This window comes from Acomys russatus, chromosome 3, assembly GCF_903995435.1.
Source record: "Acomys russatus chromosome 3, mAcoRus1.1, whole genome shotgun sequence".
Classification (NCBI taxonomy): domain Eukaryota; kingdom Metazoa; phylum Chordata; class Mammalia; order Rodentia; family Muridae; genus Acomys; species Acomys russatus.
Window position 1 is genome coordinate 41773452 of NC_067139.1, and position 24430 is coordinate 41797881.

Genomic DNA, 24430 nt, shown 5'->3' on the forward strand with positions numbered 1-24430 from the left:
ATGTGCAGGTCACAAAACTAGAAAGGAAGATGGAAGGCATGTACTAAGATAGCAGAAAGGAGGACCCACTGAGGGAGATAACGGAACCAGCTGGAGGTGGAGCAATACAGGGGAGGGCAGTGGGCAGGGAGACAAAGGAGAACAAGATGTAATGACACAGCTGTGAGGATGTCAAGATGAGTTGTGTTACCTTGCATACTAATCTGAAAACATAACTTAAAATACACTAGGTCATTAATCAATAGGTACATTTGTGTATACAAAGGCAAACAAATACAACCACATACCAGAGGTAAGCGCTTCACCGCAGCCAGGTACTGTAGTAGCCCCTTTGCGTGGTAAATCGTAGGGTGTAAATCTGGGTTTGGGCTCTGCCACTGTCTGTTCAAATCCTCTCCACTTAAGGAACAACGGTGACTGCACACACAGATAGGAAACACAAGTCCAGAGGCCATCACATGCACTTCTTATGTGACCTTATGACTTATTCCAATAAGGATCCACGTCAATGCAGATGAGGCTCAACTCAACATGCATCATATTCATTAAGTGAATTCCGATCTATCATTTGCTATGTGTAAAATCTTATGTCCACTTATGTAACAATGGTGATTTCAAATTTAAAATAAACTTCTGTAAGTTATAGAAAAAATAAAAGTGTCAATTCTAGGTTCTCCTTCTGTGCTTTTTACAACTTATTAATAGGCCCATTCTCTACTGACTAAGCAGTAACATCTGCTATACTGGTGCACGTGCCGTCTGATCCCTCCATCAGAAAGGCAGACTTAAGAAAATTACGTAGTCTTGACAAACTGTGACATCGCTGCCACTTGTGCCCAGGAGCTATGTGCTACAGCTACCGAGCACAACTCAGCCTGACAACCACATACCAACAAGAAAGCAAGACTTGTCTGTGAGGAGCTTATGTCCTGACACAGCTTTCTGAGACAGTTCAAGAAAGATTCTAGGAAATTACACTCTCATGGAATCATAACACTAACACGTGCATTTAAAAGCTCATCTTTGATAACTTGCACACCAAAACTTGTTTTATTCTGGAAAAAAATAAAGTCCATTTTCTGAATTAACTTGAACAACATTAGATCAACAAATTTACATGCAGCCACGAATACAACTGATGGCATTCCTGTAACCACTGCTTGACTTACTTTCCATTGATGACACCATCTGGATTTAACATAGGGACAATTTTAAAAATATATGACTCTCGCAAGTTCTGGGCAGTAGGGCTGTTGCTCATGAGGTACTCCAGTGTTCCTTTCATGACCCAACTTGCATTACTTTCTCCAGGGTGTACCCGAGCAGACAAGAAAACGTAAGGGCGGTTTCCTAGAGTGCACACAAGGTCAAAATTAGAATGAACAGCCATTCAAAGTTTGGATGATGTTTCACTTTGGGTTCTAGAACTCTCCACAGCTGTAAATTCCAGTGGATCTCACTATGCTCACACAACACACTCTGCTCAGGCCTAAAGAGAAACCATCAGGGAAGGCATGCAAGCTGCCACCTGAGGGTTTGTACTATGAACTACACAGTAGGACAGTGTGCAGTGCGGGAACCGCTGCTTACTTTCTAATGATTAATCTGACTTGAAAAAAATATTTCTTGGGTGGAAATACAGTTTTACAAAGAATATCATCTGGAAAAGTTTAAAATATAAAATTGTGTCTCCGAAACTCATGGAGAGCAGGGAAATATTTAGCATCTACATCTGTATGGACGCACAGAGGAGCGGTGTGCTATAGAGGGCAACAGCGCAGTCACTGTGCACTCACAGAGTCTACAATCGGACAACTCACTACCCTATGTCAATGCACAACATCCCTCTTGTTTTGTAATTTGAAATACTCATCAAAAGTTGAGCTATGTTCTTGTTTTACTACCTCATCTGTAAAGTTGAGATAATTTAAACTTTTAAATGGTGGAGGAAAAAAGTAGCTATTTAGTGCTAGCTATCAACATACATGAATTCTAAATACACTATTGTATTTTAGCTTCAGCATGATTTCTAGATGTAAGACTAAAAGCTATGACTATCAAAGGTGTCCTGAGAGAAAACCTCAGGTGACTCCCATTCCAGAGTAGGCGACTGAAGCAGAGGTGAGTCCACAGCTACGAGGAGGGCCAAGACTCGAATCCAAGTCTTCTCATGCCTGCTCTTATATTAGTTCTATTACAAAGCGCATAGCAATCACACACAGTGAGGGCGCGTGACACTTTGAGCGAAGAAGACATACGTACTGAGCTGGCAGATGTGCTCGTAGTGATTGGACTCCGGCATTGCTGTTATGGTCACCAGGGGACAGCTGTTTCCAGACAAGGTCTCACACAGCACATCTTTTCGAAAATAAATCTGCTGGGGATTGTGGGCTGACTCCAGTTTTTGAAGATGCATCTTGAGGAAAATTTTAAAGCAGAGCATGTTGTCATTTTTAAACTCCCAGTTTCTAGAGCTCCACAGACCCAGAAGTAAAACCATTCTTAACTTTTATCTAAAACCCTCCACACGTCAGTGTGCGAGGGGCAGAAGACAGGTGCCACCTGCCAGACACACACCACACAGCAGGGTCACCCCATGAGGAATCCAAAGTCACCCCAGGTGGAATCAATATTCTAAATGTGTTCACATGAATCCAGCTAAGGTTTTGCAGCCAGTCTGAGCTGTGAAGGAAGCATTTGGTTTTCAATGTCTTTAGAGTCTTAGAATTATAACTAAAATCATGTAATAACAAGATAAAATTATAAAACACAAATTATGAACAATTTCTTCTGATTTCAAGATCAGTTATACATATTCATGATTCTTTCCTAGGATGAAGAATTTACTAAGTCTTAATGACCTCGTTGAGGCTGTAACTCAGTCCAAAAAGGCTTTTTAACCTCACTCACTACCAAATCACAGAGCTCGGCTCCCCACAGGCCACGCCTCACTTCTCCCCATGCTGCTCCAGCTTCTTTCCTGAATACGGTCATCCCTTCAACGCCCTCCAATCAGACACTAGGCTGCGAGAATAAATCGACCACTCCCTTTATTTAGTGGATTCAGCCTGCACAACACACACACTCAGTGGTCCCAGAGCTCGCACACACACTCAGTGGTCCCACAGCTCGCACACACACTCAATGGTCCCACAGGTCGCACACACACTCAGTGGTCCCACAGGTCGCACACACACTCAGTGGTCCCAGAGCTCGCACACACACTCAGTGGTCCCACAGCTCGCACACACACTCAGTGGTCCCACAGGTCGCACACACACTCAGTGGTCCCACAGGTCGCACACACACTCAGTGGTCCCACAGGTCGCACACGCACTCAGTGGTCCCATAGCTCGTACACACCACATGCTAAGGAGCTGGAGTCTCGGGTTACAGAATTAACCTAGCTCCTATACCAAAAGCTAACTTTTCCACAGAAAAATTCAAAATAATTCAAAATGTGGATTTATTTCCCTACTGTTCCATTTTTCTACAAGATTTATATGTATATTAGAGTGCTTTTAGTCAAGTAAACAAATCTGTTAAAATTTGTTCACAGAAAGTGGGAGAAGTACCAGTTCCTACAAATGACAAATGAAATATATAAAATTTCCTTCCTTCTTTTTTAAAGTTCTATTTCATTTGTGGAAGCATGGGAGTGGGCCTGTGTGCACACTTGTATGCAGATGCATTCCCCCGTGTGAGTGCACATGAAGGCCAAAACTGACGAAGGTGTAGAGCATTCATTGCTCTTTACCTTTACTTTTCTTTCTTTTCTGAGATAGGTCTCCCACTGAGCCTGAGCCAAGCACCAAGGATCCCAGTCCTCCGCCCCTGGCACTGGGGATCAGTCAACCATATCTGGCTTTTCTGTGTGGAGCTACAGGTCCAAAGGTGAGCCCTCTCCTTTGAGTCACACACCAGGCCTTCACTTACTGCATCCCCACCTGCAGTGTTTCTACCAAATGCTACAACCTCCCCTGTCCTGTGGGTGTATTTTCCCAGAAGCAACTGATAATCACTCATAATACAAAGTGAATTCCTAAGGTTACAGTCAGGATCTCTCACCTGCAGGGTTGAGTATGTGTATGGATAGTGATAGGCAAAGTAGCACACGTCATCCTTATGTGGGAAGCTCACAGTGAACGTGATTGTGTAGTAGGACTTCCCCTTCTGCCCGCCGGCAGCAACTGAACTTCTGGAGAAGTGATTTCTGCAATTCGAAAGAAATAAAGCACTTTATTTTCCATGCATAGAGACTCTGATTTTCCTTTGCTAATTTTATTAAGTAGAATTTCAGACACAAAAAGAAAAGCCCCAGCGGATATTCAGTTTAACGGAACTGTTAGTCAACAGACGCTGTCTTAGTTCCTCTCCTGTTGCCATGATAAGACACTGTGACCAAGGTATAGAAGAAAAGAGTTTATTTGAGGCTTACAGTTTCTAGTAGAGTCCATCCTGTTGTGACGTCACAGCAGGGAGCACAGCATCAGGCAGGTAGACAAGCAGCCATGGTGCTGAATCAAAGCTCAGAGCTAAGCTCCCCAAGCATGAGGCAGAGGAAGAGCACACTGCAGGTGGTATGTGCTTCTGAAACCTCAAAGCCACAGGCTTCCTCCAACAAAGCCACACCTCCTAATCCTTCCCAAACAATTCCACCAACTATGGACCAAGTGTTCAAACACTTGAGACTATGGGGACTATGCTCTTCCATGCCATCCAGGCACACTGCGAAGACCATTGGGTCTGCACCATCATCTGGCAGCACTGCTCTCTCCTCTAGAGTGAACAACTGTACGTGAAGGGCACATTCTCCACACCGTGATTCACACCTTCAGTTAATCCATCAGACAACAGGCTGGGGAACACGTCCATGGGTCAAGCCACAGCACCTGGCATTTTCCCATAATTAGAGCTGAGATGAAAGGGGGAAACAGCCAGAAAGGACGACGACGCTTCCTAATGGGGAATCTGCTGTGCCACAGATGAGGGCTCTTGCCAAAATTAGACCTAAACGTGATTAAGCTTTTACATCTTTCAATGTACAAAGACTTAATAAGATACATTTGTTAATAGCAAAGATGCACTCCACAAAAGACAGATGTAAGAGTCCGATATGAGAAACAAGCCAGTTTAAGAAGAACAATCAGAGAAAAGGGAAACCCACTGATAAAAAATATTTAAACAACAAATTAACATAAGTTAAGTGTGATAAGTTGTGAGCACGAGGGATTTCTAACATGGACTACTTTCAAGAGTGTGTTTTTTCCATTACTGTTCTTTTCTGCTAACAGTCCTGCAAATAAATCACTTTCCATGCTTTTATATACTCAAAAAAATGTAATGTGCGATCTTTCATCAAACCTAATAGAAAAAAAACAAGAACCAAGCAGCATTTATATGGCAACTGAGGATATCTGAAAACTGATTAAGGTATATTAAGGAATTTTCTTAGTTTTTCTGATGTATGATATAATGGCAAGGTGGTTAGATGGTCACAAGGCGTCTTTGTGCTTTAGAGATAAGTATTTCTAGACAAAATATGGTGTCTGACATTTGCTTTAAAAATTCAGCCTGGGGCCAACTGCAGGATGCTCAGTGGGTGAAGGCAGCTGCTGTCAAACCTGACAACCTAAATTCAGTACCCAGAATCACAGTGGGAAGAAAGAACCAAATCCAAAGTTGTCCTTTGACCTCCACACTGGAACAATGGCAGAACACCACCCTCCTACACCTGTCCCCAGTGTAAATAAATAAATATTAAACATTTTACAAATCAAGATGGAAGTAGAGAGTTCTGAAATGCACAAACGATGGCAACTGTTCAAAGACAGCAGCGGACACATGGGGCAACATCCCATCCATGGCTTTTAAAAGTTTTAAAGTCTTTAAGTATTGGACTTTAAAGATACTCTACCAATTTAATTTCTAAAGTTCTAAAAGCTCTTGAACAAACAGGGCTTAGGGGTCACTTATCAACAGCCATATTTAAACTATTCATTAACTCCCTCACTGTATTGAGTGGTCAGATAACGGCAAGTGCTAGAGCTCAGAAACATACAAAACAGGGTCAAGAGGGAGGCCTTGAAAACTGTTTCTTCCCTGAGTTGACAGCTAACTAGAGAGCGCCATGTATGGCACCATACAGTAGTTCCATACAAGTTACAGGCTATGAACAAACAAGGCATACATGTTGACAGAAGACAGCTTTGCTCTATCCCTAGCTAACTCAACAGACTCCAGTCCTAATTACCTGATTTCAGACTCCTAGAAAGCAGCCACAGCAACACAGGAAACATACGAAGTGTTAACTAATAAATGCTAAGCTGCACTGAATTACAGTTTGATCTGGAAGTAGCCAGAGGGAAAAAAAAGGTAAGCCAAACAAAGCCTCCTGCTATGGTTCCTAACACAGACGACAACTTAATCGTGTCGAGGTCACACTTTACAATGTGGAAAGCACTGAAATGTAGAGAAACATGGTGCCTCAGCGGCTCTCACAGAGCCCTGCCCATCCCCGCCCAGGAGAGAGCCGTGATGCAGGGGCGCCCTCCTACTGACCTGATTAAACACTGCAGGCACAAAGCACGTAGGTGGAGGTGAGGGTGCATGTTGGCTCCTCTGCTTCTGCTACTGATTTTGCTAACAAACGGGGAGGGACAGAACCTTACTGAGATGAAGCTTTCCCAGAAAGTAACAGCACTTAAGACGCAGGTTTCTCCACAGGGGGGCATAAACTGTTAAGTCAGCTTAATTTCTAGGAGCCATCCTCTTCTGGCAAAGCCACAAGGGACAAGACTGCAGTGCTACTTCAGAACAACAGTAGAAAGCAAAATCCACCTCATGGGAAACTCAAGACTAACAGAACAGGACCTGGCATCCAACAGAGATAAACACCAAGACTGAAACTATAAACATGGAAAGTCCTATGTGAATGATGGAAAATGATTATTTAAAAATAGAATTTAAAAAATAATAAAAATTTAAAAAAAAATTTAAATCATTTTGGTTTTAGGAGGTTACAAAGACAGAGGGCAGTTTAAAGGGACGGGAAGATGAGTGGGATTGGGGTACAAGGTATGAAATTCACAAAGAATAAAAAGTTTTTTTAAAAGGAATTCTAAATGTTTAATGTAGATGCAGAGGTTTTCAAACCTGATAACCTCCTCTGCTGTTTAGTGTTTAGGCTCCACAGAAGACCACAGGGAGCTCCAACTAAATGGGCCTTAGCTGGCATGCAGCTCATAACAAAAAGGACGTTCTCTAAGAGGATGACGGGAAGGGCATTCTACCAGTAAGGGGACAAGAGAGTCAGAGTCCACGCAGTGAGAGAGGCTGGACAGGGTTATCAGTCACACACTTTCATGGTTTACATCTTAAAAGTTTAATATGAAAGTATGTGTACATCAGTTAAATATTTCGGAAAAGACAGCAGCCAACTGTAGTCACTGGCCCTTCTATCAAGAAAAGGCACGAATGACTTACAGAACAGCCTGTCCAACTGCCAAATAGTGAGCCGCACCTTCTAGCTTCCCCAGCACAAAACACCCTCGAGGGAACAGCACGCACACACACCAGGAATAAAGCGGAGAACTGCACTGAGTGGTCAACAGTGTAAAGGAACTGCCTCCAACTGCACGGGGGGGAGGATGCAAGAGGCGTGGTCTCAGTGCGCGTTATAGGAAGTAAGATAAGCACTATAGAATATAGAGGCAGCTACCTGGAAACATCTTACGTACAGAATTAGAGTAAAATGGGTAGGAAGAGGGAGGATTTCTAGGTTGCTTACAAGTGAAGCTCACAAATGGGGCATCTGCACCATACACAACACACAGGCCAGGGACCACTTCAGAAGAGAAGAAAAGATTCTAAAATCCAGAGGTCAGAGAAGACCAGACTGAAACAGTGACTTCTGCATATAAGAGGACGGCTGCCCTCATGAGCTCATGGCAGCTGAGAGTGCCTTACTCACAGGGTTAACAGCCTCTGCTCCCACCAGGGAAGCTAAGGACAGTCTGCTGAAGGAGACAGGGTTGGTGTTCTTTAATGGTGTAGCCCCTGCTAGGTCAACCACGCTCCAACGGATGTCCCCCCACACGTGCATACGAGCAGCACAAACTCAACTCCATGGGTGATTTTAAAAAGAGGAGGAAGAGGAAAAGGAGGAAGAGACAAACTTAGGGGCGTTGGGAGACAGGAGTGGAGTTGGGAGGAGTTAGAGGAAGGAGTAGGGGTTCACTAAGGTCAAAATTCATTGTGTGAAATTCCCAAGGAGCTAACAAACTTAAGGTTACTGTTGCTGTGTCAAAATATCATGACCAGCCGGGCGTGGTGGCGCACGCCTTTAATCCCAGCACTCGGGAGGCAGAGGCAGGTGGATCACTGTGAGTTCGAGGCCAGCCTGGTCTACAAAGCGAGTCCAGGACAGCCAAGGCTACACAGAGAAACCCTGTCTCCAAAACTCAACAAAAAACAAAACAACAAAAACATCACAACCAAAGTAACTAGAAGAGGAAAGGGTTTATTTAGCTCACACTTCCACAGCACTGTTCATCACTGAAAGAAGTCAGGTCAGGAACCTTCCAGGCAGGAGCTGCTTACTGGCTTGCTCCCTATGGCTTGCTCAGCCTGCTTTCTTACAGAATGCAGGACCACCAGCCTAGGGGTACCACCAGCCTAGGGGTACCACCAGTCGCAATGGGCTGGGCATTCCCACATCAAATCACTAATTAGGAATATGACAGGCTTGCCTACAATCCAGTCTTATGGAGGCATTTTCTTAACCAAGGCGCCCTCCTTTCCAGTGACTCTACCTTGTATGAGTTGACATAAAACTAGTCAGCACACATACACACTAAGCCTGTTCTCACTGTCACACTGAAACAGCCTAGAACGTTCCCTCATGAGAGCTTCTGGGAGAGTACTTACTTGTAGTAACAAATGTCAGTGCCCGTACGAATCCACCATGGTCTGGCGTTCAGTGCTTCCTGAACTGAATACATAAGTGGCTGCATGCCTTTGAAAGAGGAGGAAAGGAGAGAGAAAGTTCTTTTCAGAATTGTTCATGTAAAAATGAATCTTGCCTTTCTAGAAAGCACCAAAATTCCAGGAAAACTGAGGAATATTGTATTTCATTATTTTAGGATGTATTAGAGAAATCTGAGAGATTTCTTAAGTTATAATTTAGCCAATAATATCCCCAATATCTCCTTTTAAAATTTAATTAAAATGGGATAACTTCAGATTGAATGGCTACCAATTCTTTTCTGTTAAATTTTATATATTTGACCAACTAATTCATTTCTTGTAAAAAGTAAAATAGGCGAACATAATAAAGAAATCTTGAGAAGCTAGGGAGACAGCCCTGAAGGTAAAACTCGCCACCCAAGCATGAAGGTCCATGAACCCCCAGAACCAATGTAGGCAGCAGCACACGTTCTATAATTGCAGTGCTCTCAGATGGCAGGAGGAAGCCCATGCAGCGAACCTGGCCAAAGTGTAGCCTACAACAAAGAGAAACGCACAACAAAGAGAAGCAGAATTAAAGGTAAAAGCTAGGACCTGAGACCATCCTCAGCTGCACACAGGACCACAGTGTGCACACATGTGCGCACATGTCACACACACACAACACACACACAACACAGACACACAAACAGGCCACACACATACACACATGCCACACACACACAACAGACACACACATGCCACACAGACACACACACATGCCACACACATACGATACAGACACATACATACAACAAACACATACACATGCAACACAAACACACACGTCACACACAGATACACACGCCCCACACACACATGCCACACAGACATACCACAGACACACACAGGCCACACACACACACACACACACACACACACACACGTGACATATACACACATGCCACACACGCCACATTTGTCACATACACAACACTCCTTTAATTCTCCAGAATCTCATATGCAGTGAGAAAGGCCATAAAAATTCATGTTTGTTTCCATTCCTTCTCCACATTAGTGTTAACATTAGGCTTGTGTGCTGGCTAGTCTTGTGTCAACTTGACACAAGCTAGAGTCATCAGAGAGGAGGGAGCCTCAATTGAGAAAATGCCTCCATAAGATCCAGCTGTAGGGCATTTTCTTAATTAGAGATGGATGGGGGAGGGCCAGCCTACTGTGGGTGGAGCCACCCCTGGGCTAGTGGTCCTGGGTTCTGTAAGAAGGTAAGCTGAGTGAGCCATGGGGAGCAAGACAGTAGGCAGCAGCCCTCCAAGACCTCTGCATCAGCTCCTGCCTGCAGGTCCAGCCTGCTTGACTTCCTGCCCTGATCTCCTCCAATGATAGACAGTGATGTGGAAGTGTAAGCCAAATAAACCCTTTCCTCTCCAAGCTGCTTTTTGGTCATGGTGTTCCATCAGAGCAATAGAAACTCTAACCTGGGGGGAACTGATAATGAAAATAGGGTTAAATATGCAATCTACTTTACTGGATGCTTTCAGAAATATGCTTTTCACATGAGCTTTAAAAATCACATTACTTAGCCAGACACAGTGGTGCACTCCTCTAATCCCGGCACTGAAGATGTGTGTTCTAGGCTAGCATAGTCTACAACGTGAGATCTTGCCTCCCCCTTACCCCCAAATGAAAACCATCAAATCATTTGATTTTATTCCATAACCTGATACACTAGACTTTTTTTAAACTGTAATTAATAAATTCATGTTAATTTTGGAGATATTGATGGCTTTTACTGAGATCAGGCTTGAATTTAAATTCTGCCTTCAAAATGTAATCATTCTCTGGTGTAGGAATATTTCATTAGATATACCTGTATTTTATTTCATTTATTTAGTTATTATGTTTTTGATGTTTTTGTTTTTGCTTTGAGACAGGGTTTCTCTGTGTAGCCTTAGCTGTCCTTGACTCGCTAAGTAGACCAGGCTGGCCTCGAACTCACAGAGATACCCATGCTTCTGCCCCCATGCTAGGATTACAGGCATGTGTCACTGCACCCTGCCTTTCTTTTCATTTCTAACTGGCACCTTAAACGTGTGTTGTCTAACATACACACACACACACACACACACACACACACACAGAGCAACCCACAGCAGCTATGTAACCTCCTGGGTCTCCAGGGTGAATTACCCTACTGTCTGCTCCTTAGAGGCAGAGGTTCCCTTATGGAAGTTACTTTTATTTTCTATTTTCATTGCATCTTGGGAAATCAATCTCAATTGCTGATAAGGACAAGCAACGGTTTTCTCATAATTTTAATCAAAATGTTATATACTACTCAGTGCAATATTGGCCAAATTTCTCAAATCAATTCCATCGTGTATAATACAAGAGATAGCAAATAATCTCTATGTGCCAGACACTGCTGTTTTTAGACGTATAAACATAGCCACTATATCCTCTCAACCACCCACCCTAGATGGTGCTATTAATTCTATAGCTTGACTAGCTTCGCCAGACCTATGACTGCATTTAGACGTTAGACTCATTTTACTCAGGGTCTTTCAGCACCATCGGCAGGCAGAAGAATGAGCTCCCTGCACAACTGCTGGGCACACACAGCTGCTGGACACACACAGCTGCTGGACACGCACAGCTGCTGGGCACACACAGCTGTTGGGGACACACAGCTGCTGGGCACACTGTCAGGTGGGGGCTCCTTACTGTAAGCTCCCTTCCCTCTGCAGTAGCTGTGCTTTTCTTAGATTGGTTGTTTTTAAAGTTCTCTTTCTGTATTTGAATGCTGATAACTGTAGGGAACAGAGGTGTACAAGTCTGTGAAGAGGGAGCCCCCTGACATGGATGCTGACACTGAACCCCAGTCCTCTGCAGGCACAGGGCGCACTCTCAGCCATGAGCATCTCTCTGGTCCGTCTAAAAACTAAGTACACAGAGATCACACTAGGTTCAGAAAAGTAAACTCAAACCCATTTCCTTACTTCCATCATTTGCTAGAATAAATAACAAAAGTATAATTTAGTTTTACAAAGTTAAAAATATATTCTCTCCCCACCCTTTTTTTTGGGGGTGGGGGTGGGTTTGGTTTCTATTTTCTTATTTTTAAAATGTGCACCGGTGTTTTGTGTGCCTGTGTGAGGGAGACAGATCCCCTGAACTGGAGTTACAGACAGTTGTGAGCTGTAATGTGGTTGCTGGGAACTGAACCCAGGTCCTCTGGAACAGTAGCCAGTGCTCTTAACCACTGCGCCATCTCTCTGCCCTGGTTCGGTTTCTTACAGCAGTGTCTCATGTAGCCTACGCCGTGCTTCTGCTTTCCACTTCGGCTGTGAAGCGCATCACTGTAGGATGCACCACCAGGCTCAGCTCCCGCTTGTCAGAAGTTTAGATCCTCTTTAAATCTCTACTTTGGGAGCGCTGGAGAGATGGCTCTACAGTCGAAAGCACTGACCGTTCCTCTCTCTAGAGGACCCAGGTTTGGTTCCCAACATCCACACGGCAACTCGCAACCACCTATATCTCCAGTTCCAGGAGATTCAACACCTTCTTCTGACCTGCAGGATCTGGCATGCATGTTCTGCACATACATACATTCAGGCAAAACACCCAAACGCATACGATTTTTTATATTAATTTTAAATTTGAGGCAGGATTCTCATTGAACCCAGAGCAAGGCTGACAGACAGTAAGCCCCAGGGATCCTCTCTGTGCCCACACAGTGCTGGGATTATAGGCACATATATAGCCACACCCAACTCTTTGCATATGTACTGGGGATTTGAACTCAGATCCTTATGCTTCTGCAACAAGTGCTCTTTCCTACTGAGCTCAGTGGGAGTGACAGCGGGGTAACATCCTGCTCCTTTAGCCCCTGCATGGGCCCCCCACACCCTACTTCTTTCTAAACACAGTACTTGTGTGTTTTGCTTTATTTTGGTCTAAATATTTTTAGTATTTATTTTCAATAATCCTCTTCCTTTCCTTTGGTTTATCTCCTCTAGTTTCTTACTTGGATGCTTACTTTCAGCTTTTTTTTTTTTTTCTTTAAGAATACAACTGCTTCAGTTTACAAGTTAATGCTGGTTAAGTTATTATGCTCCCTACATCTAAGTCAGCCTTAGACTAAAAGGAAATGCATTTTATAAAGGGGCATTTATTAAGCAATGAGCCTAGCTCTATAGGAGAATTCAATTTTTTAAATATTTAATTTTATTTTAATACCCTCATGTGGCTAGTAGCTATCATGCTGGGCAGATGGTTCTAAATAATTTCTAACCTCAGTTTTAAATTTCTTCTTTTTAAAAAAAATATTTAAGAATAATATTATATACTTTCCAAAAGCTAATCACTTCTTTGTTAATTTCTACCAGTAGTTTGGGTCAGTGAGTTTCCTGGTGATAAAGCAGCTGAAGGTCTTGGCTACGACACTGCAGGCACAGCCACGGACAGCCAAGGCACGTGTGCCCCCAGAGGCTCTCGGCGTCCAGTTCAAGTGCTTCCTTCATGTCTTTGCCAGAAACTACAACCTTATAACATATGTTTGTTCCACTCCTGAGCCAAACATCAGAGTTTACAAGTTTGTCCTCACTCATCTCTGTGGTGGATGGAGGCAGCTGCTTTGCTTTCCTCTCACACCTCTGATGTTTTTGTGAATGTAGGAGCCCACCAGCTTTCACCTTCCTGCACGAGGTCCATCATTTCTCACACCCAGTATCTTTCTCTTTCCTACATTTTACTTTCAAGTTGCTAGAGCACAGCTTCGAATATATCTCAAAAGTGGAACCCTCAAAAATCCAAAGCCAAGTTTGGGTACACGACAATCTTTACATCCTTGCTTATGTTGTCACTGCTTGCTATGTCAGATTCTATTTTAGTAATAGCTGTCTTTAATAAAGTTAACTATTGGAGCGTTTTCTGTTTCGATAGGTCTCCATGACAAGCTTACCACAGAAAGGTTGGTGGCATCTTAAAACAGCAACTAGTGGACAGCACAGGTCTCTCAGCTACTCGGGGTTTTTTACCATTACATTTCTCTGACATTAACATCACCACTTCTGCTTACTTTGTTTGCATTTACTTACTTGGTCTTTGCCGAGTTCTTCAATCCCATGTGCTCTATCACTGAAAGAACATGGAGCATCAGTTGAATGTATGAGAGATTGAAGACTGAAAGTGTGGCTTTGAGCTAAACCATTTGATTGATTAAAAAAAAAGGAAGTCTACCTTAAATGGGGATCCAGGGACTAGATGGTGTTTCCTCTATGTATGGTAGTTCCCTACCCCTAACAGTCATGCTACAGGGACACACAAAAAGCCATGGTTTGTAGAAAAGAAACCCAGGGCACTACTTCACTCAACATCCTGACAAGTGTCTAACATTTATTACACTTGAAGGTATTTCAAAATAAAACTTCTAAAACAGACTTGGTAATTGTGGTTGAAGTTCTTGCCTTTCACGTCTGAGGACCTGACTCGTGGAGCCCCAGAGAACTCTCAGAAAAGCCAGATGCAGAAGCCTAACTGCTTTTAATCCCAGTTCATCCCTACCAGGACGGGAAGAAGAGCCAGGAGGATTTCTAGAAGCTCTTGTGCTAGGTGGCCTGCTGTACACAGCCATAAACAACAGAGACCCTGACTCAAACAACATGGAGGGCAAGCCCGGACACCTCAGGCTGTCTTCTGACCTCAACACTCATTTCACAGCATGCATGTATATGCACTCACATGCACACAGCTATCACGTACACATAACACACACATCATACACCACCCACACATACATACAAACACATACACTCACACAGACACACAAAGCTGATGATCTTATACTAGACTGGGGTCTTTGGCAAGCATCTTGTACGTGCTCATTTTATGCTACAAGCGTGACTGTCAGAGCCCTCACGCTCTCTGCCTCAACTAACAAACAGGTACTAAACATCTACGGCAAGCCAGGCTATCTACACACACAGCAGCCCAAGGCTCCCATCTCAAAGAATCCACATACACACTGGGACAGCAGGGAAGGGACCAGGAGCACAGCCAGCGAGCAGAAAGCCTGAGCAGCAACAGCAGAAGGGAGCGTCAAGGGGGCAGTGCCGGAACTATAACCAGCTACACCCCAGCTACACTCCAGGGCACGGGGAGTCCAGCCCCAGCCCTGTGCTGCTGCCCACTTCCAAGCATATTTGATTTACACACAAAGGTAGTTAAGACCCTCTTAAACCTGAGAGACAGACTCAGGAAGAGAAGGAAACAGAAGCTTGAAACTAAAGCAATGACTTACTAAATGCAAAACTGCCACCTGGTGGCAATTTAAGAAATTCCATTTCAAGTAACAGATAAAGAGGATGTGGAGACAGAGACACAATTTCTCAAATTTAGTAACCCAGAGAGCATTGTTCTCCGAAATATACTGTCAAACTGCTTTAGGATCCTTTGTGAGGAAATTACTTAGTAGAATCGGCTTTAAAAAAAAAGTCTGGGGGCGGGGGACAACTAAAGAAATGCTAGGCCTATGATGTTGAGTCCTGCCAAAGAAGACCTCTACCTACCGAGTCCATTTCCATGTGTCCATCACTCAGCACCCTAGAGAAATGCCCAAGCCTCCCCACAAAGTAAAACAGCAGACAAACTATTCTAATAGGTACTACGGCCTCCTTCATCTGCATAAGCCAGTAAGCACCTCAGCTTTCCACTACAAATGATGTACTTGGTCATCAAATGCACCTGATGCTCCTGCGTACATATGTGTGAGTGTGTGTGTGTGTGTGTGTGTGTGTGTGTGTGTGTGTGTGTGTGTGTGTGTGTGTGTGTTCCAAGTGCTTACCAGGCTGGATCACACTTACTAAAGCACTCACTGTTTTTTTTTTGTTTTGTTTTTTTTTTTAGCACTCACTTTTTCAGCCTGTACAGATGTAAAGATGAGCCCGCTGTAGTTCTATTGACCTAGCAAATCCAATGCTGGTCTTACTTGTAAGTCTAGCTACCTAAACAACTTCCTCTAAAATTTATACTAACCTCATAGATAATATCTACAAATATATGGAAAGAAAAAGAACATTCATAACAGACAAGTTCTTGCTGGGATCCAGAAAGAGCCTACAGTAAAGGCGGATGGAGACTGAAAACATTCAGTTTCTGGTTGGGCGGAAGGGTGTTTTCAGTCCCACAGACACACTGCACTCCTTGGAAGTCCCTAAATAACAACAAAGGGAAAATAACACAGTGAGGGGAGGCATCACGGGGATATGAGAGGCAAGGAGGAAGCGGAAGGAGGGAAGGAGGAAGCGGAAGGAGGGAAGGAGGAAGCGGAAGGAGGGAAGGAGGAAGCGGAAGGAGGGAAGGAGGAAGCGGAAGGAGGGAAGGAGGAAGCGGAAGGAGGGAAGGAGGAAGCGGAAGGAGGGAAGGAGGAAGCGGAAGGAGGGAAGGAGGAAGTGGAAGGAGGGAAGGAGGAAGTGGAGAGCAGTGAAGAAGAGGGAAGACACCAGAAAACAGCAGCAGACAGAACAGCAGATGCTCCCATATTAAAGACAAAGAGCCAAGAACAAACTCCTGTCTCTATTTATGAAAGCAGCAGGCAACCACAGACTGAGCTAATTAAAATGTAAAATTATGAGAACAAATCTGAAGGCAAATACAGCGCAAGACTTAAGTAGAACATTGTTGAAAGACATACACAAAAGGAATGGAGAGTTACAACTGTCTATTGCCAGGTTACATTCAACTGAAATGTAGGTTTAAAAATAAGAGCTTAGGGGGCTGGAGAGATGGCTCAGAGGCTAAGAGCACTGGCTGCTCTTCCAAAGGGCCTGAGTTCAATTCCCAGCAACCACATGGTGGCTCACAACCATCTATAATGAGATCTGGTGCCCTATTCTGGTGTGCAGGCATGCATACTGGCAGAACACTGTATAGAAAATAAATAAAGTTTAAAAAAAAAAAGAGCTTACCAGAAATAAAACAAATCTGAAACTCAAATGAAACAGAGGGTATAAATAAACAAACCCTGGCTGGTTCTTCTTCCCTCTCCATTAAGTCAGCGGATATTAGGTGCCACCTACAAACAACACATCTTACTTCTAATTACCTATGAGAGCAGAACAGACTAGATATATTTCAATAACACTTCAAATTATAAAAATGTTACAGATAATAATTCTACATGTCTATATGCAAAATTAATTAAACTTTGAAAATAACAAAAGTTTTAACCAAAATAATTAATCCAGCAAAAAATAAAGTAAATCTAATTTTTTAATCAAATAAAGATAGCAAGATTAAAAACAGAAATGTTAAAATCTGGGAGGGATACATAATTAATTTGTAGTAAAGAGGGTATTTAAAATGCTTTGATTATCTACATAAACAAGTTAAATACGTTTTTTTAAGTACTAATTTGCAAGGAGGTAAAGGTCAAAATTAAAGAAAGCTTCTAAAAGAAATGAATAAACCTGAAGCTGTCTTTATTTTTATACAAAAGTAAAGTATTTAATAAATCTGTAAAAGGAAGAAAATCCCAAGCATGAGACAAGCCCAGAACTGAAGTTACTACTCCTAGTGAAAAATCTAAATGTCACTCACACAAGAGAAGTGAAGCCCCAACACTGTCAGAAACTCAACAGCCACCCCGAGAGGAGACTCTGGGCAGCACGCTTCACTTTTACCTTAATGGAATGCTACTAACCTTTACCTTATGCAAGACCATGAATGGTCGTAGTGCACACACACCTTCCTTTAAACCCCCACTTGAGAGATAGAGGCAGGAGGACCAGGGGTTCAAGGTCACTTAACACGGTAAGTTCAAGACCAGCCAGGGCTGTGTTGAGATTCGCCTCCAAAAGGAATTAGCCATTCAGAGAAACAAACCTAAGATTTTAAATTGTTTTTTCAAAATACTGTAGAATGTTAAACTGTAATATTAAATTAATATTCTCCAAACAAAGGCTAGTATATAGTTAAGGCCTTAGCTTATGAAAAATAAGGTATTTTAAATCAAATGGAGAAATATAAAAGAATTAAAAAGTCAGAATAATTAAAATACTGAGAAACTATGACCAATAATGCATGATGACAAAGATTTGAATGAATTGCATTAAAAATACTTTAGAAGAGTATTTAAGGACCAGAGAAGATGCCAGCAATGTAATTTTTAATTAAAATACAGACAAGGGAACAACATGGTCAGTGGCCTCATCTAAGGCACAGGTTTGTGTCAGATCATCAGCTCTGTAGGAAGTCTGTGTTAAGGGACTGTCCCCGCACGGCAGCATCAACTGCACTCCTTCTCAACACCACTGTGTGAGTCGAGAAGTGTGAAATCCACACAGGAACACCCAGAGGATATTTAAAAGACTGCAGCCATCAGATGTCCTGAGCATGAGTCAGTTACAGAATTTGCTCACTTTAAAATTCTGAATGGCACTAAAGGAAGAAATTATTTTATCTCTCACATGAAGTCAGAGCTTTTTAAAGCAGAGGGGCATTGCTTAAGATTAGCAACTTCAATTAAAAATTTTAACTGCTCAGCAAAGTTTAGAATGTTAAAAGCATTATTTTAAAGAGAATAAATAAAGGTTAGTAAAATAGTACCTTACAGCCATTGTTGTGGTGTACACCTTTAATCCCAGCAATCAGGGAGGCCAAGGCAGGCGAGTCTCTGAGTTTGAGGCCAGCCTGGTCTGGCAGGATAGGGAAGGCTATCATCTAGAAAAACCCTGTCTTAAAGAACCAAAAAAACCCAGACCAAACCAAACAAAACCAAACCAAAAAAAAAAAAAAAACCACTTACCAGCACCGTAATTCAGAAATTACATCACTGCATACAGATAAATATATCTTTGTATTTCACTCCTAAGGGACATCTTAGATACAAATAGATTCGGTCTACTTAACTGCTCTTTTCTACTCTAAAAACTGTTCATTTAAGTAAGGAACACAATGAGTATTTGTGTTTATTTTCATAATACCTCAAATGAACTTCAATTAGGATAAAATTTTAAAGATATAACAAGGCTGCTCGTCACCAATGTTTCTGAGAGCTCAGTACCTGCTGAGTGCCACATCACTGTGATCCCATCCAGCCCCAACTATCTCAGAAGATAAGCAGACCCAGTCTGTTCAGTACTTGGATGGACACAAACGTCACATTCAGTGACTGTTCTATATGCTAAAACCACCAAGAATAAAGAATATGAAATAGACTACATCAAGAAGATTCCATGGCTCAGTGGTTAAGAGCACTTACTGCTCTTCCATGGGACCTGAGTTCGATTCCCAGCACCCATATGGCAGCTCACAGCCGCCTGTAACTCCAGTGCTTCCGGCCTCGTTGGGCCCCGCACGCACACGGTGAACATGTAGACATGCAGACACAGGCACAAGTAAAATAAACCTTTTAAAAAATGTTCCTATCACCAGTCATGCAAACCAATGTAACTACTGACGTGTTGGTCAAAATATACACATTTATTTTAAAAAGATTTTGTGTTTCAAAATACATTCATTTTTAAAAGATTATTTGAAGTTAAAGATGTATTTATAACCATGCCAGATATTACACTATGTAAGGTTCCCATTATTTCATTGAATAAATGACAAAGCTTTTATCTCATTCCCGTGAGTAATTCTAGAGCACACCATTTCCTACTTCCACACAAACAGCGACAACTGTCAACAACCTCCCCAGTTCTTGAAAGCTTTAACTTGCCAGAGCATCAACCACACACGTGCTCTAACAGCGAAGGGCACCCACTTCCCGCACATGGTGCAGTGTCTCATGCCTATTGTTAAAAGCCTCTCAATCTTCATAATGAATGACTGAACCCACTCTCATTTTGTAACATATTTCTCCTCAGTCTGTAATAAAGGGTGTTTTATATGCTGGAAAATGTATATATTATATAAAAACTTGCTATTATTAGATTTTAAATTTGAAGTTTTTATTTTATTTTTTTCTGACTTAGCCTGCATTTTTATTATTTTCTTTTTAAAGATTTTTTGGCATATACATTTATATTGTTACATATAAATAGAAAAATTACATACAGCAAGAAGAACCATGAAGCAATCAGGGATCATATGAATGTTACATTCAAAGTGTTTTGGTTAATTGCATTTGGCAACCTTGTAGAAAACATCTTCCTATCTTGGTGAGTCTAAAATTCTGAATGAGACTCAATATCTGTCATCTCTCATCTCTGTCAACTCAAAATCTCCAGCTAGACATAAAAACATCTTAACCCATAAACAGCTAAGGTTAGCTGTAAGACTAAACTATCTGGTATACAAACCCATCAGAGACTTGAGAAGGAATGAAACTTAACTACTTGAGTCATCCAAAAGTGCAAGTCAGCAGCTTCCAAAATGAGAAAATGGCAGAGACAGTTTACTGCCTGGACAGTCACCCAACACTCTCTATAATGTTGGAGCATCATCTTCAGCCTTCTGGCCCAATATATCTGACAGATATATTTGTGAGGCAGGAACTATTGAGGACTTGCTTACGAAGCTTTGATTTTTAAATGCAAGTGTCAAGTTCATGTAATGATTTGCCATAGACATGGTCCATGATTATAGATCAGATGACCAGCAAATAACCCTTAGTTTTATACTCAAGGTAATGAACACAGAAGCCTTAAAGGGCACTCTACACTTCGGGATTCTCCTGCCCAAATACTAGAGCTTTATTTTAAAAAGAAAAGTATCTCAGAGAGCATCAGCAGGGAAAACCAGTAAACTGAAAACCGCTGTTCTTCTGCCTGACCCTCACACACTGGAAACCACTGCTCTTCTGCCTGACAGTCACACACTGGAAACCGCTGCTCTTCCAAAGACTGTTTCAAAACAAGAACTAGTAAGTAAGCTCTGCACTGAGGATGTCTTCGGTGAGGGACAGAAAAAACTGACCTGTGCAGAGCAGGCACTCAGAGGAATCAGGGTGAGCTGAACCTGCCTGTTATGGGTGAGGAAGCCGTGAGCTGGGATTGTCAGCACACACCTTGCAAAACAGACAGGACCAGTAACCACTGGCATGGGAGAAGAAATGGACCCACTGTCAAAGCAGAAGCCACTGCGACTCAGTTCCACCAAACAGCACCCCAGCAGTCCTCAGCAGCTAAGGAAATGATTCTCGTTTACAAGACAGCCAACATAAGAAAACCACTAAGCACATGGTTTCACGAGAAAACTCCATCAGGCATTTGCAGAATTCACACCAGCTCTACACAAAGACTTCCAGAAGATGGAAGAAAGACGCCCCATGCTGCACTAAATCAGCATGATCATGATACCAAAGTGGACATGGCGTGGGGTGCTGGGCAGGGGTCAGCTTCCTATGCACAAATGTAAATTTCGGGGCTGGGGGCTGGTGAGATGCCACAGCGGTTAACACACTGTCTGCTTTCCCAGAGGTCCTGAGTTCAATTCCCAGCAACCACATGGGCTCACAGCCATCTATAATGAGACCTGATGCCCTCTTCTGGCATACAGGTGTACATGCAGACAAAGCACTCATGCTTTAAAAAAAAAAAAAAAAATTCTTTCTCTTTTCCTCTTCTGTGGAGCTGAGGAGAGAATCCAGAGCTTTATGGATTCAGCCATCGCTAAGCTGCAGTCCCACTCCCTGTGCACACCATGCCACGCCATGACCCACCCAGCATTTGCTTTCTTAGGTAGGATTGGGATTACAGGCAATTACAGACATACAGCGCTGTACTCAGCTTAAAATGCAAAAATTCTTAATAAAGCATTAGCGACTCTATGGTTCGTTCTACAAATGAGAAAAGGTAGATTCAGTATAACAGGGGAGCGTCTCACCATAGTTAAACTGGCTGTTAGACTTCTCACAGTTGATGATATTGAACCTGTACGCAACACCAGGCCGCATGCCACTGACTTCGAAGTAGAACCACTGGTGGTAGTGGTTACTGTTGATATCCGAGTTCAGAATGAGGTCATACTCGCTTCTAAAACACAAGACAGAGACCCTGAAGGCAAGTCCGAGTGTCGGCGCACACACAAAATGAGAACGCGTAAATGGCTTACTTTCTAATTTGAATTACTTTGCGCAGATTCCCAGATTCAAATCTCGAGTTAAACTTCAAAATATCTCCTTCTTCTGGAGTGGTGCAACTAAATAAATATTTTAAAGTAAATATAATTAAATATATCACATTTAAACAGATAAAAGTAGAGGACAGATAAAAAAAATCTGTTAAAACAAATATAGCAAATACAACAAAGAAAAATCTGACTTACTCTTGTACTCAAATTATAATTACAAAAGACTTGTTCTACATCTATACCCATAAGAACTTTGTCTTGCTGAACAAATGTCATTTCTAAAATACTGAATAGTACATGTAAAAAAAAAAGAGATTTATTTTTAAGACTTCCTGGTAAGTAGCTGTAATTCTAACAAATCATGCAGTTTTTGCTAGTAGCCAGCATGGGAGGTTTAGACACTTTCCCTGTCATATTGCTGAGCATCCACATGTCCACCCCTAGTACTGTCTGCCTGACCCTCACAAAATAAAATCCCTGCTCTTCTGAAGATTCTATTCCAAAACAAGAACTGGTCAAACTCCAAAAATCTCAGTGACTTTGTCCATAGCACACCGGCTAGGAGAAAGCTGGGGTTTGTTTTCCACATCTAACACGGAGGCATGAGCCATGAAATAGCTAAATGATTAATAAGGCATGTTCTTCTCCCCTTGTGTAAGAACGTGTTAACGTCGAAATGGCGGCACACGCCTGCTGAGCTGGGAGGACTAGTGTAAGTTGGAGGCCAGCCTGGGCTACACAGTGAGTTCCAGCCTAAGCTACAGCGGGAGACCCTGCCATAAAGAACAACAAAGAACCCTTTAACTCAGTGACCACTTTGACACACATCTTACCCACACATCTACCAAAAATGATGTTTAAACATTTGTTTCCTCCAATCAGGATAGGTAAAATGTCCAATTTCCACAGAAAGGGGAGAAGAGACCCATAGAAAGCCGACTGAGCTTCTTATTTGAGTCGTTGTCATCTTTATTTATTTACTACATTTAAATCCTGCCACACACCATTAATGATATTCAAAAACAGCGAATGGCTGGCATGCCAGCCACAAGGCCAGGCTGGGGACTCCAGTGACTAGTCTGCTGCATGGCAATTCGGGACAGTATTTCTTGTGAAAGCCTCCACTCTTTTAAATGAAGGGAGTTTCATTTTTTCCAAAACTACAACATTAGCTTGTAACATTTAAATTTCACCTAAAAGCAGAGCTTATGCTAGCTTTAAAATAAGCCCGTTTTACCCTGATCCTCATATACCTGACCTGCTAAAGAGTGAGGTGAGCAACAATAAAGGAGCAAGGCATGATAAAAAGACGATTGTTTCATCTTTTAGAAATAACACTACAACTGTATTATAAAAACAGCTTACGATTAAGAAGGTCTTAGAAATCAGACTCACGTAGGGTTATCGAGGTCATACACCACCCGGTCTATGACGTCGCTCTGGTGGATCAGCCTCTCAATATCCTGGGCAATTTTTGTCCTGCAATCATAGAAGACACATGACAAAATTCACTACTACCCGCACAACTTTCTCCAAAGGAAATCCACCTTGAGAAGGTATAAAATAGCAACTATGCAAATAAAAATAACCATCACTTATTTGTATATAAAAATTAACACAAAATAACCAAAATAAAAATCAGTACCTATCAAAAATCCAGCTATAAAAGCTACCTACATAAAAGACCACCACAGTAAAACCTAGAGAAAAGCCGAGGGTGGAGGGAAGGCAGCCTGGAACCTCTATTAGGCCTTTCTAGACAGAAGGCATGGGACCAACTAACTGTTAGGCAAGTAATTCTGTGCACAACAGCATTGTTACTGGAGGCTGGACAGAGCCTGAGAGCTAAGACATCCCATGAGATTTTAACTATTATCTATTTAAGGGTTTAGCCCAAGAATCTAACTACCAGTATGTGTGCATGTTCTACAGAATGCCCTTCCTTTGCCCCACACACAGAAGGTGGGAAGGAGGGAAATCCTAATCGGAACCAAGACAGAGCTGAGACAGAAAATTCAGACTTTAGGGCAGATGCTGATTCCAGCCAACTGGCCACCAAGTCCTGGCAGCACTAGTGGAAAGCCGTCTCTCCAATCTCTTTTAAGATTTTTATTTTTAAATTGTGCGTGCGTGCGTGCGTGCGTGCGTGCGTGCGTGCGTGCGTGCGTGTTTGTGTGTGTGTAGCAAAGCTGTCAAATCTCCCTGGACCTAGAGTTTACAGGTACTTGTAAACCACCAGAAGTGGGTGCTGGGAACTGAAGTTAGGGCCGTTGCAAGAGTAGTGTATGCTCTAACCACTGACCCATCTCGCACTCTAGTCCCTGTAACAAGTTCTTAAGGAGGAAATCCACTAAACAGACTGGTTTAACTTCTAACTTTGTTCACTTCA

The 24430-nt window shown here is 42.4% G+C and overlaps 1 protein-coding gene across 8 annotated transcripts in view; it reads right to left on the reverse strand.

Annotated features, from left to right (window-relative positions):
• Agtpbp1 (ATP/GTP binding carboxypeptidase 1) overlaps positions 1–24430 on the reverse strand; it is a 114770-nt gene that overhangs the window by 21269 nt on the left and 69071 nt on the right. For all 8 annotated transcript variants that reach the window (XM_051172711.1, XM_051172719.1, XM_051172709.1 and 5 more), the window contains 8 exons: positions 23437–23520; positions 22024–22110; positions 21796–21944; positions 8929–9016; positions 4069–4213; positions 2263–2416; positions 1170–1350; positions 288–417 (listed from right to left, as the gene is read on the reverse strand). In XM_051172711.1, coding sequence (XP_051028668.1) covers positions 288–417; positions 1170–1350; positions 2263–2416; positions 4069–4213; positions 8929–9016; positions 21796–21944; positions 22024–22110; positions 23437–23520 — 1018 coding nt within the window. The remainder of the gene's footprint in view (positions 1–287; positions 418–1169; positions 1351–2262; positions 2417–4068; positions 4214–8928; positions 9017–21795; positions 21945–22023; positions 22111–23436; positions 23521–24430) is intronic.